Source organism: Annulohypoxylon truncatum (genome assembly GCF_022578515.1).
Source record: "Annulohypoxylon truncatum strain CBS 140777 unplaced genomic scaffold F4807scaffold_42, whole genome shotgun sequence".
NCBI classification, from domain to species: domain Eukaryota; kingdom Fungi; phylum Ascomycota; class Sordariomycetes; order Xylariales; family Hypoxylaceae; genus Annulohypoxylon; species Annulohypoxylon truncatum.
Window position 1 is genome coordinate 289,482 of NW_025953828.1, and position 12,866 is coordinate 302,347.

General features: G+C 49.7%; 4 protein-coding genes across 4 annotated transcripts; 3 read left to right on the forward strand and 1 right to left on the reverse strand.

Annotated features, from left to right (window-relative positions):
* Nucleotides 1-1,492: 1,492 nt before the first annotated feature.
* On the forward strand, nucleotides 1,493-2,518 carry F4807DRAFT_453975 (DUF833-domain-containing protein; the record flags this gene model as incomplete). Its single annotated transcript, XM_048000518.1, has 1 exon — nucleotides 1,493-2,518. One exon carries the CDS (start codon nucleotides 1,493-1,495, stop codon nucleotides 2,516-2,518), a length of 1,026 nt encoding a protein of 341 aa, XP_047850083.1.
* Nucleotides 2,519-3,615: 1,097 nt separating this feature from the next.
* F4807DRAFT_282629 (uncharacterized protein) lies at nucleotides 3,616-5,919 on the forward strand. Its single transcript, XM_047994705.1, has one exon. It carries the CDS (start codon nucleotides 3,702-3,704, stop codon nucleotides 5,865-5,867), a length of 2,166 nt encoding a protein of 721 aa, XP_047850084.1. The 5' UTR covers nucleotides 3,616-3,701; the 3' UTR covers nucleotides 5,868-5,919.
* Nucleotides 5,920-6,572: 653 nt separating this feature from the next.
* On the reverse strand, nucleotides 6,573-8,649 carry F4807DRAFT_443052 (transcription factor Tfb2). Its single transcript, XM_047999525.1, has 2 exons — nucleotides 8,282-8,649; nucleotides 6,573-8,213 (listed from the first exon to the last, which is right to left on the reverse strand). The coding sequence occupies exons 1-2, from the start codon at nucleotides 8,403-8,405 to the stop codon at nucleotides 6,898-6,900; spliced, it is 1,440 nt and encodes a 479-aa protein (XP_047850085.1). The 5' UTR covers nucleotides 8,406-8,649; the 3' UTR covers nucleotides 6,573-6,897.
* A 1,648-nt stretch (nucleotides 8,650-10,297) lies between these two features.
* On the forward strand, nucleotides 10,298-11,840 carry F4807DRAFT_464652 (uncharacterized protein; the record flags this gene model as incomplete). The annotated part of the gene is made up of 2 exons (XM_048002161.1): nucleotides 10,298-11,627; nucleotides 11,713-11,840. The coding sequence occupies 2 exons, from the start codon at nucleotides 10,298-10,300 to the stop codon at nucleotides 11,838-11,840; spliced, it is 1,458 nt and encodes a 485-aa protein (XP_047850086.1).
* Nucleotides 11,841-12,866: the final 1,026 nt, after the last annotated feature.

Sequence of the window (12,866 nt, forward strand, 5' to 3'; positions counted from 1 at the left end):
AAAGGGACGTAGGGCTGATTAGTACTTGCGTTGGATTATGGCCAATAGGAGATTCGGCGGAACATTAGCCAATAGAAGCCTAACTGTCAGTGACGGTAGGAGACGCTACTAATCCCGTAGAGCCAACGGGGGTTCATGATAGGTGGCCGCGCGTTTCGGAAGGCTAGCATGCAATACGAGAGTCAATAAGTGTATAGATCATGATTGATCGTCACCGGAATGCGGACAAGCATAGCCGGTTATCCCCGTATGGTATCATCCCGGATGTAGGAGCCTCAACGGTATTCCTCCTCATTGGATGAGTCCAAACTCCGGCAGTTGCTCGTTGTTCCGGCTAGCGGTCCCGGTACGTATTAACGAATACGACTAGGTATTCGAAAAGGGATAACGGAGAAGCACGGGACTCGGTCACTAATGCGGTTAATATGTATGTGTACTCCTAGTTATCACTGGTCTTAAATATGTCTATAATTTGCGGCGGTGAATTGATCCACTTGGGTGAAAGTGTTGAGAGGTATTGTTGCCCAATCCCTGTGGTATGTGTATTATCTGCAGCTTTTGATGTTTATTTCTTGCTCTGGGTAGCAGTAGTATGCAAGTCAGATTCAAAGGTCGTAGTGTAAGTATTTGTAAAAGTTGAAAAGGTTGAAAAGAGGAATGTAGATCGATCTCGTGGAGAAGTTGGATTTGATGTGTCCATGTTTAAAATGGAAATCACAGCCTGGATTAGTCTAGGCGTTCCACGGCAGGTTCCACTTTCATCGCACAGACCATCTGCTACTTGTCGGTGATCTCCACTATCAGCCACTATGCCACTTGTGCCACGCTAAGGAGCTGAGAAATTAATCAAATTATCAGCCACTTCTCGGTAGTATCCGTTTAATTGTTACCCGTCACCCCACGAAAGTCCGATGACTTTACGGGCAGCTGGAATCATTAGAAGACGCTTAAGACGCTGGAAGGGACCTTCTGAGCTCGAACCTATGAATTAAAACCACTCAACTTCTTCGCCTATTCCCGCCGAAGTCGCATGTCCCAGGTTGCAGGCAAAAAAGCCTAGCAACTCCAGGCGGTCTACATACATCTAACAGCACCTCCAATATCAAATTTCACATGAGACGTGTCACACCACCATTGGAATTAATCTCATCTATCCCATCTACGGTCTAGCCCTAGACATTGCCGCTGCCGTGTCCTGTTGTGTTGTACAAGAGCAAAGGGCTGTGTGTATCAGGAGATTGAACCCGAGGTCCCTAGGGCATAACGCAGATATTGTTGAGACGGTGGCAAGGACAGATAACTTTAATTTCTTCTTGTTTCTTCCGTTTGTCTATTTCGCCAATATTTGTGTCCCCGAGTGTCTATAATTGTCCTTTCCTACGGTAGTCACGCCGTACTGGTCCTACATACATATTTAACTAAATACCCAAAAGAGAAAACAAGATATTAAGGATCCTTAAGATTATTCCTAGCCACCTTATTTCCCAACACAATGTGTATCGTTCTTATCACGACTGCACACCCGAAATATGCTCTTATAGCTATCGACAACCGGGACGAGTACATTCTCAGACCTACCAGCCGGCCTCACTGGTGGACACATCAACCCTCCGGCCAGGAGATACTGTCAGCGCGAGACTTGTATCGTCGCGAGCGAGGAACATGGCTGGGAGTCACCAAGAGCGGACGTTTCGCCGTGTTGACGAATTACCGGGAGTCGAGTGAAGATGACCCGGACCCGGATCACGCCATCTCCGGTGTCAAAAGCCGGGGCGGTATGGTGACTGGTTGGTTAGGTGCTCCACCCGAGCTTAGCCTTGACGATTTCGTTCATTCCATGTTGGAAGGTCGTGCTGCCAAGGGTGTCGGCGGCTTTTCGCTTGTCTGCGGCGATCTCAAGCAGAGGACGGAGAAGAACATCAAACCGCTGGCTATCATCTCCAATCGATGGGACCACGTCGGCGAGGTCCCGTGGATAGGCGGAGAACGCGGACAGACATATGGGCTTAGCAATGCTGTTTACGTCGAGCCCCCTAAATGGGAAAAGATCAAAATCGGAGAGAAGCTGATGGTAGAGGCAATACAAGAAGCAGTCGATGAGGATTTAGGCGAAGAAGAATTGACGGAGCGACTCTTCAAGGTTCTGGACCATGATACTTTACCCCTAGAACCGAAGATGAGCTTCCAGGAACACATGGACGCGCTTCGGAGGTCAGTTTTCATCCGAAGTTTTGCAGAGGATCAAGGTTGGAGGGAAATGGCCGATGCTGCCGATGAAGGAAGGGCGAAAGCTGCTTTTGACGAGATTGAGGATCCTAGCGACCCAGAAGACCAACAGAAAGAGAATTCGCATGGATATTTCATGAAAGGTGCTTATGGCACCCAGAGACAGACCATCATCCTTTTAGATTGGGAGGGGAATGTTACATATAAAGAACGGGCGTTATGGGATTCGCACGGAAACCCAATTGAAAGGGGAAAAGGAGATGAGACGTTCAAATACAGGATAGAATCCTAAAAAAATATATATCTCAATGAATAAAGTGTTAAGAGAATTTATAGGAATTGGTGCAAGACATCTCAATGTGAGCATATTAGTGTTAAAGCTAGGTACCTGACAGGTGGATACTGAGATCAATACCTATAACCCATCACAACCGGATATTGAACATATCATCACAATTACTAATCACTTACGCCATATTATTATGAATGAGACTTTCACCAGCTACCTAATCTGAACAGACTTGAATGTCCTGATGGTATAATGGCATCACACCTTGGATTCTAGGTACTCTAAACTCTAACGACATCCATTGGTAGTGATATGGACCGTGTCCACTCTCAACCCCTATTCGGCACTAACTCCCATACAGTAGCAGTATTATGTCCGTGAGTCTGTAGGTGGTATCCTATGGTATAAAATGACCTCAAGCGACCATGAAGATAGCAGTGTGAACTGAATTGTCGATCAGAGTGACCGAGATCAGCTAAGAAGCGCCGGCGCTCATCCTCATCGACGTGTAAGGGGTCGTCACTAAGGGGTCGTCCATCCACCAACGCTCCCTGATGTCTTGTAGGAAGGAGCTACAGCTGGCAACTGAATGATACAATGGAAGAAAGGAGCACCCCCTAGCCATACCCAAAATACAGAAGCTGCCACCATCAAAGATAGCTTCCCGTTGCTTAGTTGGAGGCTGATCTGAAGCCGAAATCGAAATTCATCCAACAATCCTCCACCACTGACGATCGTGTAATGCCCTAAATGAAATCAATTACAAGCTATTTGGATCCGCCATTGCAATTAGTGTCTCTTCCATATCTCACAGGACGCAAAATCTTTCCTCTTGGATTTTCTTTTCAAAACACAACACACTTTACCACATTTCCCCATCCCGAATACTCATGGCATCCGAAGATTACCTGGATTACCAACGAAAAATATCCCGTTCTAGTCCTCAATCTTTGGCCCGCGAGTCTTTTCATATTCTTTTCATCCTCGTTAAGTCCACCGTCCGTTGCGTTTTGATACTTAGTATTCTGTACATCTCTGCGACTTTGGGAGTGTTCAACATTTAGTCGCGGTTGATCGTCCTTCTTTTCTTGAACGCACTTCTTCATCTTCTTAGAGTCATCAAACACTCGTTTAACATATTGAACACTCGTCGAACTTATTGAACACTCGTCGAACTTATTGAACGATGGGTAAATCATCGAAAGACCCTCCCCAAACTCCTACGCGCATTCCGCGCCCTTTCACCCCAACTAATGGCACATCGCCTACACGTTCTAACCCTCGTCGTGGCATGGGTCTCTTGCAAGCAGTTGGTCGCGGTGACATCTTCCGCGGCGCATCTCGCGCAGAGGAGATTGGCCGAATCGGTGTTTGGCCTCTTAGTACGACTGTTAATGAAGCCCAAGGCAACGCCGTCGGACCTATGCGTCCAGCGGCCCACCAATCTGGCATCCCCCCTCCCATCAACGCCACTTATCATCAGAATCCTTCAAGGCCCGCATCATCGCGCGGTCCGTCGGCTAGCATCATGACTGGTAGCCCCGACTCTCAGCTTACTACTGGTTATACATCGGCCACTACATCGACTAGCCCTGAGGGGGTCACGGGAGATCGCCGCCGAGTAATGAGCGGTAACTCTACGGTTGCGATTGAAACCAGTGGCTACCACCCGTACGCACCGCAAGTCCGCCACCGACGCCCCGGCAGTAGCCTCCCCGTGCGTTCGCCTCCTCCGCGCCCACCTCCCGAGCCTTGCGATATCGCATACTTCATGCCCGGCGCGTGGACCAAGCGCGAACTGAAGCTCCCCAAGAGCCCTAAGGTCCCGTCCGGCGCCTCGGACGACAGTCTCGGCTCGAAGCATCGCGACAGCCTGCGCCTGGCTAGCATTCAGAATGTTCCTCGTCTGACACCCCCCGGCACTAAGAAAGGCAAGTTTAGTGACTTCTTTACCAACGAGAACGCAGATAGCCCGCAGTCGGACGGCTCTCAGGCCAAGCCTGGTCAGGGTTCGGGCGCTGGCTCGCAGATGAGCCGTGAGTCGAGCGTTTTTGAGGAGTGGCCTCTTCCGGTTGAGAAGCTGAAGGATAGTTCTGAGTTGGAGCTTCAGGACGCTAGAACCAAGGAGTCACCTGGTGCAGCAGAGAATGAGATTACTGACCAGAAGGACATTATTGAGTCAAAGGATGAGGAATACATGGGAGGTTTTACTCAGGAGATCGTTGAACAGATGGATGCAGACCAGAAGGAGAGCGATGACTTGTCGCCTGGCTCAAAGAAGGCGGATGCAGAGCTGGAACGCGACCACAGAGAGGAGCCCTTAATCATGGATGTGTCTTGCATGTTGGCAAGTATGGGTCTTGAGCAAATGAGTGACTATGACCCCTCCAAACATATACTGCCCGGAGAGTCAGCGCCACGAGGTCCCCGACGCCAGGATTTGCTGGATTTGTCTCCCGCCACCGATCTCAACAACCCTCAGTCGCAACTTGGCAGCGGCAGCGCCCACAAGACCTTCGACCTGCGCTCACAGCTTCCGCGACCCACGCAGAAAGCCGGCGGAGAGAAGGAAAGCGGAATCCCCAAGTCTCGCACGCGCAACGTGCTAAACAACCTAACGTCCTCGCTTTCTCGCGCATCGCTGTCGAGCTTCCGTATGCAATCTCGTCGCCACACGCCGTCCGCCATGGCCAGCCCCAACGAAGACGACTCGCCGGCACGCACGCAGCGCCCCAGCGGCGACGAAGACCTGATATCTTCGCAGCAGGCGTCCGCGGCGCACCACCTAGACAGCGTGCGCCTGATCTACGAGGCGCGCGACGCCGAGTGGTGGACGGGCCGCTTCCTGGCGCTTGAAGACCGGTTCCGTAACGAGAACCTGTCGCCGGAGAACATGGCGGCCATCATCGCGGCCGCGACCAAGATCCCCGGCCCCACCACCACCACCGCCAGCAAGCCGCAGAACCCGGCCGGCCTGCCGTCGTCCAGCACCATGGCGTGCTTTCCATCATCGTCGAATGTAGGCGGCGTCGACGACGACGACGACGCCCAGAAGAAGAAGGTCGAGGCGAAGCAGCGCGCGGCCCTGCTTACCGACGAGGACGCGCGCGCGCGCCGCGTGTTCGCGCACCTCCACGCGCTGTGCATGACGGAGGCCGCGCGCAAGAGCTTGCGCGCTTTCCAGCAGCAGTACGCGCGCAATGCTGGTAAGGAGGCGCTGCTGCCTCCCGGCGGCACTATGTACGAGGATCCGAAGGGCAAGGGCAAGAGATGGGTTGGTCGCATTTTTAGCGGCAAGGATAAGGATAAGGATAAGGAGGATGGCGGCAAGAAGGGAGGTCCCTCGCGTTAGGGACGACTCGGTATTACGCTACGCATGCGCTGCATAAATTGCAAGCCATGGTACTTGGACGGCGTTGGTGGATGGTGCGAGTTTCACTCTATTTTCGAACTCGGATTTGCATGGTTACTTTCTTTTCTTTTTCTTGATAACCCCGCCCCCCCGCTTCTTTCGGATCCATATGTGTTCCTTTGAGGCTGCTTTTCTAGTTGATATCGATATTATTGATGTCGACGACGATAGCTCGCTTTGGATCTGAGACTGATCAACAACACGGGCGGTTTGGGTTTATCAACCCGTTTTTACTGGCATTTTTGCCTATTCACCATTTCTTTCTCTTTTCTTTTTCACTTTTTCCCTTTCCGTTTTTTCCTTTGAATCGTCTGGTCTTTTCAATACGATAGGCTCGATTTCGATTGAACAGAGGCTTTGGCAATTCAGGAAAAAGGATAGGAGAGGGGGGTTGGATGTGGTATCATACTGCCAACATACGATACGCATTTTAGCTGCCCCTGCTCTGGGAGGATGAATGGGGCTTTCGAACGGAGAAAATCTGGAATCATCAGTCGAAGGTCTACGAATTCATGAATCTATGAGCTATGAGGAAAAAGGCACGAACCAAGAATTGGTTGTACACTAATATTCCTGGAATTGGGGTCATCGGAGGATATCATCATGGGCGGTAATGTCAATGTCAATACGCATTACCACAAAACCATATTGGACTGATTATTCGTGACTGTCTCGTAGAAGATATGAGTTCGTGGTATTCGTAAAGAAAACTTTTGTATTCTCCCTCAATGCAAGCATGGCAAAAGCCCCTAATACGGAACGGCTTTTAAACGCCTGTCTACTTGCTTATGCCGTGGACCGCAAAAAGCCATCCCGTCCCAGCCGTACCCAAATGCATGCCTGCAGACCGTAGAACGCCTAACCTGATGATGATGACGGGGATGCAAATCAAAATACGAAGGACAAAAAGTCTACTCACTCCGTACCCCCATCCATCCGCCATCCAATCAACCTTCAGCGGCGTGAACTTTTATTGCCCACCGCCCGCCTCATTCGCCTTACGACGAGACTTCATGAAGTCCTTGATCTGCTCAACCTTAGTGGCGAAGAAGATACCCTTCTTATCGTTGCGCCAGGTGCACACGCCGATGTTCTCCGCGAAGTCGGCGACGCCCTTGTAGTCCTTGTAGTCGCTGAACTCCTTGAACAGGTAGCCCTCCGTCGTCGACACGCGCTCCGTGTCGAGCTGCCACAGCCGGATCTGGTCGATGACGACGGGCGGCAGGACCGGCTTGTTGGTCGACGCCGCGTACCGGTACATCTGCTCGTCCGCGTGCGTCGAGAGGTACGAGACGATCTGGTCGGCCGTGATGCCGTGGCTGACGGCTTTCTTGATGGACTTGCGCGTTAGGTGGCCCGACACTAGGCCCTTGAAGCGGAACTTGAGGTCGGAGAAGAGCGCTAGGACGGCGATTTGCAGGGGCGAGTGCACGTATGCGTACATTCGGAAGTTGGTCTCGAGGATAATGGTGCACTTGTCCTGCTCGTCGCTCGTCGCGCTGGCGGCCGCGGAGAACCCGGCTTTGACGCTGCGGAGGGCCGTCTCATTACTCGTCAGGGTTGTGGCGAGGCGCGTGGGGAAGAATTGGCGCTTGTTATGCTGGGGGATGTAGATAAGACCGAAGTCGATGAGCACGGGTAGCATGTTGCGCCGGCTCTCGGTCAGGGCGTCGGTGCTGTACGCGCGCCCAAATTCAAGGGAGGCTAGAAGGAAGAAGAATGATAGCATGTCCACGCCGTCCATATCTGATTTTGACCCGTTGGCATTGGCTGCGTCGATAGCCTCGAGCCAGAGGAGTAGCAGAGCCCAGACCTGCGCATTTGCTTCCTGCAGCAAGAACGAGAAGCCGATATGTGTGATTTTGAGTTCGCCATGACTACGCTCGACTAGACGACCAGCCATAAGAAGGTCCTTGACGGACTGCTTAGGACCACTGGACCCCTTCTCCATGGTCAGACCGGTAGCGGAAACGACGTAGTGTAGGATATCGTCCCACTTCTTTCTCGCGTATTTATCGAGGAACGCATGGTCGACCTCGTCGGGTATAGGATCGGTGGATGGGACGCCGAATGAATTATGGTCGCCTCCTCCTTCCAATGCAAGCCGCAAGCTATTCTTGAAGTTAACAGTCAGGGCCAACGACTGAGGTTGGACTATATGGAGAGATCGAAGGATGGCTAAAGCCTGGTCCTTTTCGCGAGTCGCGGAGGGTTTAACCCATAGGTCGAGGTCGGCGAGAGAGAATGGTGTGGGGGAATAAAGGACTGCCATCACAATGGTCTTGGCTATTTTTCATAATAAGCAACTCATCACCTCCAAAAGCAGCTTTGTATGCTTCAGAGCAAGCTCTTACCTGTGTGAGGAAGCATGCGCCTGAAGATGGCAAAGGCTGTGGAGGGCTGCTGGTACAGTTTCCTAAAAGTGGTCCCGGGCAGCTGCTCCAGGTACTGGGACAGCGAGTTCGCGCTGACCGACATTGTTAAATGATGTCGGATCAATCACCAGAAGCCGAGCGAGAATTGGTTGTCATGGTAAGGAAAGGCGATCGTTCGGAAAAGTCGAAGCGCAAGTGCACTTCTTGGGCGTTGTAACAGGAACCGCCTTTATGTACCACAAAAGAAGGAGTAGCTCATCGTTCGAACCCTGTGAGTCTTCGTGTGTGGGTGTTGAGGACAGAATGGTGAAGGAATCGTATTGGAAAGTCACAAAGATCGATAAAGGGAAGTAAAGTGGAATGAATCGTGAAGCTTGGCTAGGTAACTATCATGATAGGTAGTAGATACCTACATATATGCATTTATGCACTTTACCGCTAGAGGCATGCAGTGCAACCGCTAGCACTAGCGCTAGCGGTTGACGGCTAAACGCCGGTAATCTGATCATAATTCATTTACTGACCTGCTTATGTAAGTTTTAAGCCCCTTTAATGTCCAAATTCATCACACTACTGCAATCAATAGAATCTACCTCACGAACTACTAGATTCCGTTCAAATCACGATCTCGAGAGGTTCATAATGGATAGTCGTGATTCATCAACTGAAAAGCGGAGTCCTCAATTACATGAGCAGATATGATCAATTACATCTTCATCCCCAGAAATATGAAGAGACAATTACCATAAATTAGGGTCCTCCATGGTGGTATTCTGGTGACTATCATCCAAGTTTCGAGCATCATGAATACGACTAAGGTATCGATGTCTGGATCGAGAGAATTAATCGCTTTTAAGACAGACGGAACGGTTGTGTTCGTCAGTGACTCCTGCGGCTATACTAGAAGACATTATTTGAGATGACAATAAATTCTTTGAAGCAGAAACTCAAGCACTTACTCATATTTGAAAGCTCGACATATGTCTGAAAAGACTACAAACCAGCCCAATGTGTATCACCATATATCAAGCACTCACAGGTCTCGGCTTACAAGTAGATGATCCTTTGATGAGCGATATCGTGGGAGTGACTTATAGATCCCTCGATGATAAATTACTCTTCAGGCTACCTGCCTTCCTATGAACCAGTATCCAAGTAGCGACACTGTATCTTTAGTAATAGCTACCTTTGTATTCGTTGGGTCCCTACTGCATTGATTAAATATTACCATTCTATAGGTACATACTCGATCTCGATCGTACAAGTCACATCCAACTCTACTATTCTTAGCCAATTTCCGACATCGTGTATAGCTAATTGGTCATATTTATACCCTGAGACTTGCGACTTCGAACACTATCCTCTCCATGGTACAATATCCAAACTAGCCCCGACTTCGATAACACAGGATTGATTTTCTATTTAACACCGCCTACCTTTCTCATTCAACCAACTTCCCCTCTCTATCCTCACTTGAACCAACCGAAGATTACTGATAACAGCACGTGGAACAACAATATCGCGACAAGAACTTTCTCATCGGTAAATATTCATCGGCGTCTCTCCTGTTAGGTATACAAATTCCTAGCAGGCCATACTCCCCTTACGCTGAACACACTTACATCGGAGGATAAACGAGACCATTCTGCGAGCAATATTCTCGTCATCCTTGAACTACTCCCCAGCTCTTAAAGCTGTGGTTTTACGCACGACACCTTCATCTAAGAAGCAATCTACTAAGCCTTTATAACGGTTCTCAGCATCTGTGGCCCCTACATCGGTCAACGGTCGAACTCTTGGTCTCTTCGATACATTACATAGACCTAGAACTACTTCGAACATCACGTAAGTTTTCATCTTATCCTTTTGAGAGTTTCTACCGTCGCGCCGTTCTTAGTTGGACCTAAAGCTCTGTGACTGCACCTATTTCCATTTTTCTACTGACCCCCTGGAGTCACTAACGTTATTGGAATAAACAAGCTAAACATAAGCAGGATGGCAAACCTCGAAGCTGTAATCTCTGGAAAGACACGCGATGTCGCAATCATAATCTTGACAAAGCATTCCGAAGAGGAAGCGGAAGGAGTGTTAGCCAAGCACGAAGAACTTGGTCAGTTCTGTGAGGAAAACTTTCCCATGCTCGTCCGAATGATCTTCGGTGAATTCGAACAGATGCCCTACAACTCTGAGATTCGCCATCTCTTATTCCGCATTATCTCCATCAAGTTTGACGATCAATCCAGACGACCGTTCGAGCAAATCGACAACGGACCAAGGCAATATGCCCTCTGGCTCAAAGAATTCATTGAGCGAAGCGAAGACAGAGCACTTCCCGAAATCCCTTACACTATCCAAACGCTGCAGTATATTCGGCGTTTGTTAGAATCCATTGAGTTTTGGATTCGACGTATCCACCTTGATAGATCTAAGACGTACAAACTTGGGAGTGCTGCCAGGACCATGGAACTCGTTCTCTATCACCACTTAGATAATGAGGACGAACATTCATTCAACAGGATCGAGTCTTACCGCATTCGCCGAGCACTTTTGATCTATCAGCTTTACTGCATGCTGTTTCGCCACTCCAAGCGCCGTTACGGCATGTTCCCCCAACGGCGTATTCCTGAGCAGATGCTCTTCTTGCAATCATTGCAGCCCTTTCTACTAAAGGAATTGGATGCCGTCTATGGAATGGTCGAATGCCATTTAGCTGCAATCTGGCGCATGGGTACGTCAATTTGTCGGAAGGCCACGCCGCTGCACCCCGGGCTTTTTGCCGTACCCAGCGGTAGCAGGCTTGAATACATCATGGGCTTGGGTCTGCTTGGAATCAAAAGATTGCTACTGCATGATGAGTTCCATGCGGGCTTAGACGCATCTGACGAAGACGTCATAGATGACTATGACTGCTGGGGTAGGGAGTTTCCAGGAGATCTTACAGAAGGATTTTTCACGAGGCCTTTGAGGTATTGTTACGAGAGATCTCAAGGCGAAGACAGAATTATCATACCCAACATGGTGTCGCCATTTATGGCACGTTGGCAAGGCGCACCAGACGGAGCGAACGGCCCGTCTTGGCTAGCTAGATCGTTTTCTGATCCGAGTACGTCGTTGGGAATACGTGAAAAAATCGTGGCATTGATTGATACTGACCCCCACAACTGGAATGGACTCGCCTTCTGGGAAGAGAACCGTCTTATTCGCCACTTCCAGCTCTTGCGGTCTGACTCGGTCATCGGTCAAGCCTTCCCTATCGCGGACCACAACACTACCCGCAATGCTGCAGACAGAAACCGCGAGGAAAGGTTCAGAGAGATGGACCCCCGTAAGCTGTATAATCCATTTCGCTTGTCTGACCAGTCGGTCTATACTTACAAGTCGATCTTGTCTTAGCCTCAACCGCTTAGTAGGCACTGCATCGTATCATCATCGACATTTATCCTTCACCCAATCGAAGCTCCTGGCATTACGGCATCCTATCGACAAATATCTCAACTCGATCATTCTCCACGGTCCAGATGTCTCTAGTTCTCACTGAACTTTGCGTATGGAGTCATGACGCGACTTCAGGGAAGCTTAGTCGATAACTCCTTTACACACTTGCTGGGCAAGCAACGCGATGGCAACTTCTTTCTTGTTTTCCTTTCACTCATGGCTATTTAGCTTGGTGCTTAGGAGAGGATATAAGGTATATTTCGATTCAGTTTGAAATCGCTACTGCCTCTCACGATCGCAACAGATGCTTCCGTGGTTCGTGATCGTGTACGCTGATCATCGGCCGTCCGTCTCAAGCATCGACGCAACACTAGCATAAGAACCTCAATAAACTGCTTCAGACCACTGGATGCTTAAAGAGAGATTATCTCAATATATCATTACGCTTGTCAGTGTGGTGAATTCATGAATGTGATTATTGATTTATGTAACCCTTTCGTGACAGTAGCCACCCCTTTCGTAGCCACCGACCTACGTACCTAGGTAAGTGCTAGACCCTATTTAATACTGTTCATTCAATGCCCTATTTCCTCAGCATCATAAATTATCATTTTGCCTTGACCCTACCGCCGATGAACCCAGCCAGTCATTTTAGTCAACCTTGTGATTCTGTAGTCAAACTTTTCCAACACCCTACCATAACCCGTAGGTTCCTAATCGTAATTTAATTATCATAATAAAACATCATCCATCGTAGTATTTCTACATGTTGCATAAATTACCTACTCATCCGTCACACACCTAGCCCCTTTTCTGGTGTTCAATGACGGACCCACTATTATATGCTCTACCCCTTTATTTTCTTGCAGCTATCCATCGTCCAAAGTGTCTCATGCTACGCTAGATCCATCTTGCTCTTCTTATGGAAGTTAGGAGCAGGGAGTATCGCAAGGAGGATATATGTAAATAGGTACTTATCAGCCAAACACGCCTATATTCCCACCACAGGACGAGCCAACCCCCCCCCCGCCCCCCCCCCCCCCCCCCCCCCCCCCCCCCCCCCCCCCACACCCCCCCCCCCCCCCCCCCCCCCCCCCCCCCCCCCCCCCCCCCCCCCCCCCCCAAGCAA

Coding starts and splice junctions, on each gene's coding strand:
- F4807DRAFT_443052 (XM_047999525.1), bottom strand. CDS start 8,405: ATGTCGGTCAGCGCGAACTCGCTGTCCCAGTACCTGGAGCAGCTGCCC. Junction 8,214..8,281: donor GCGCATGCTTCCTCACACAG/GTAAGAGCTTGC, acceptor TATGAAAAATAG/CCAAGACCATTGTGATGGCA.
- F4807DRAFT_282629 (XM_047994705.1), top strand. CDS start 3,702: ATGGGTAAATCATCGAAAGACCCTCCCCAAACTCCTACGCGCATTCCG.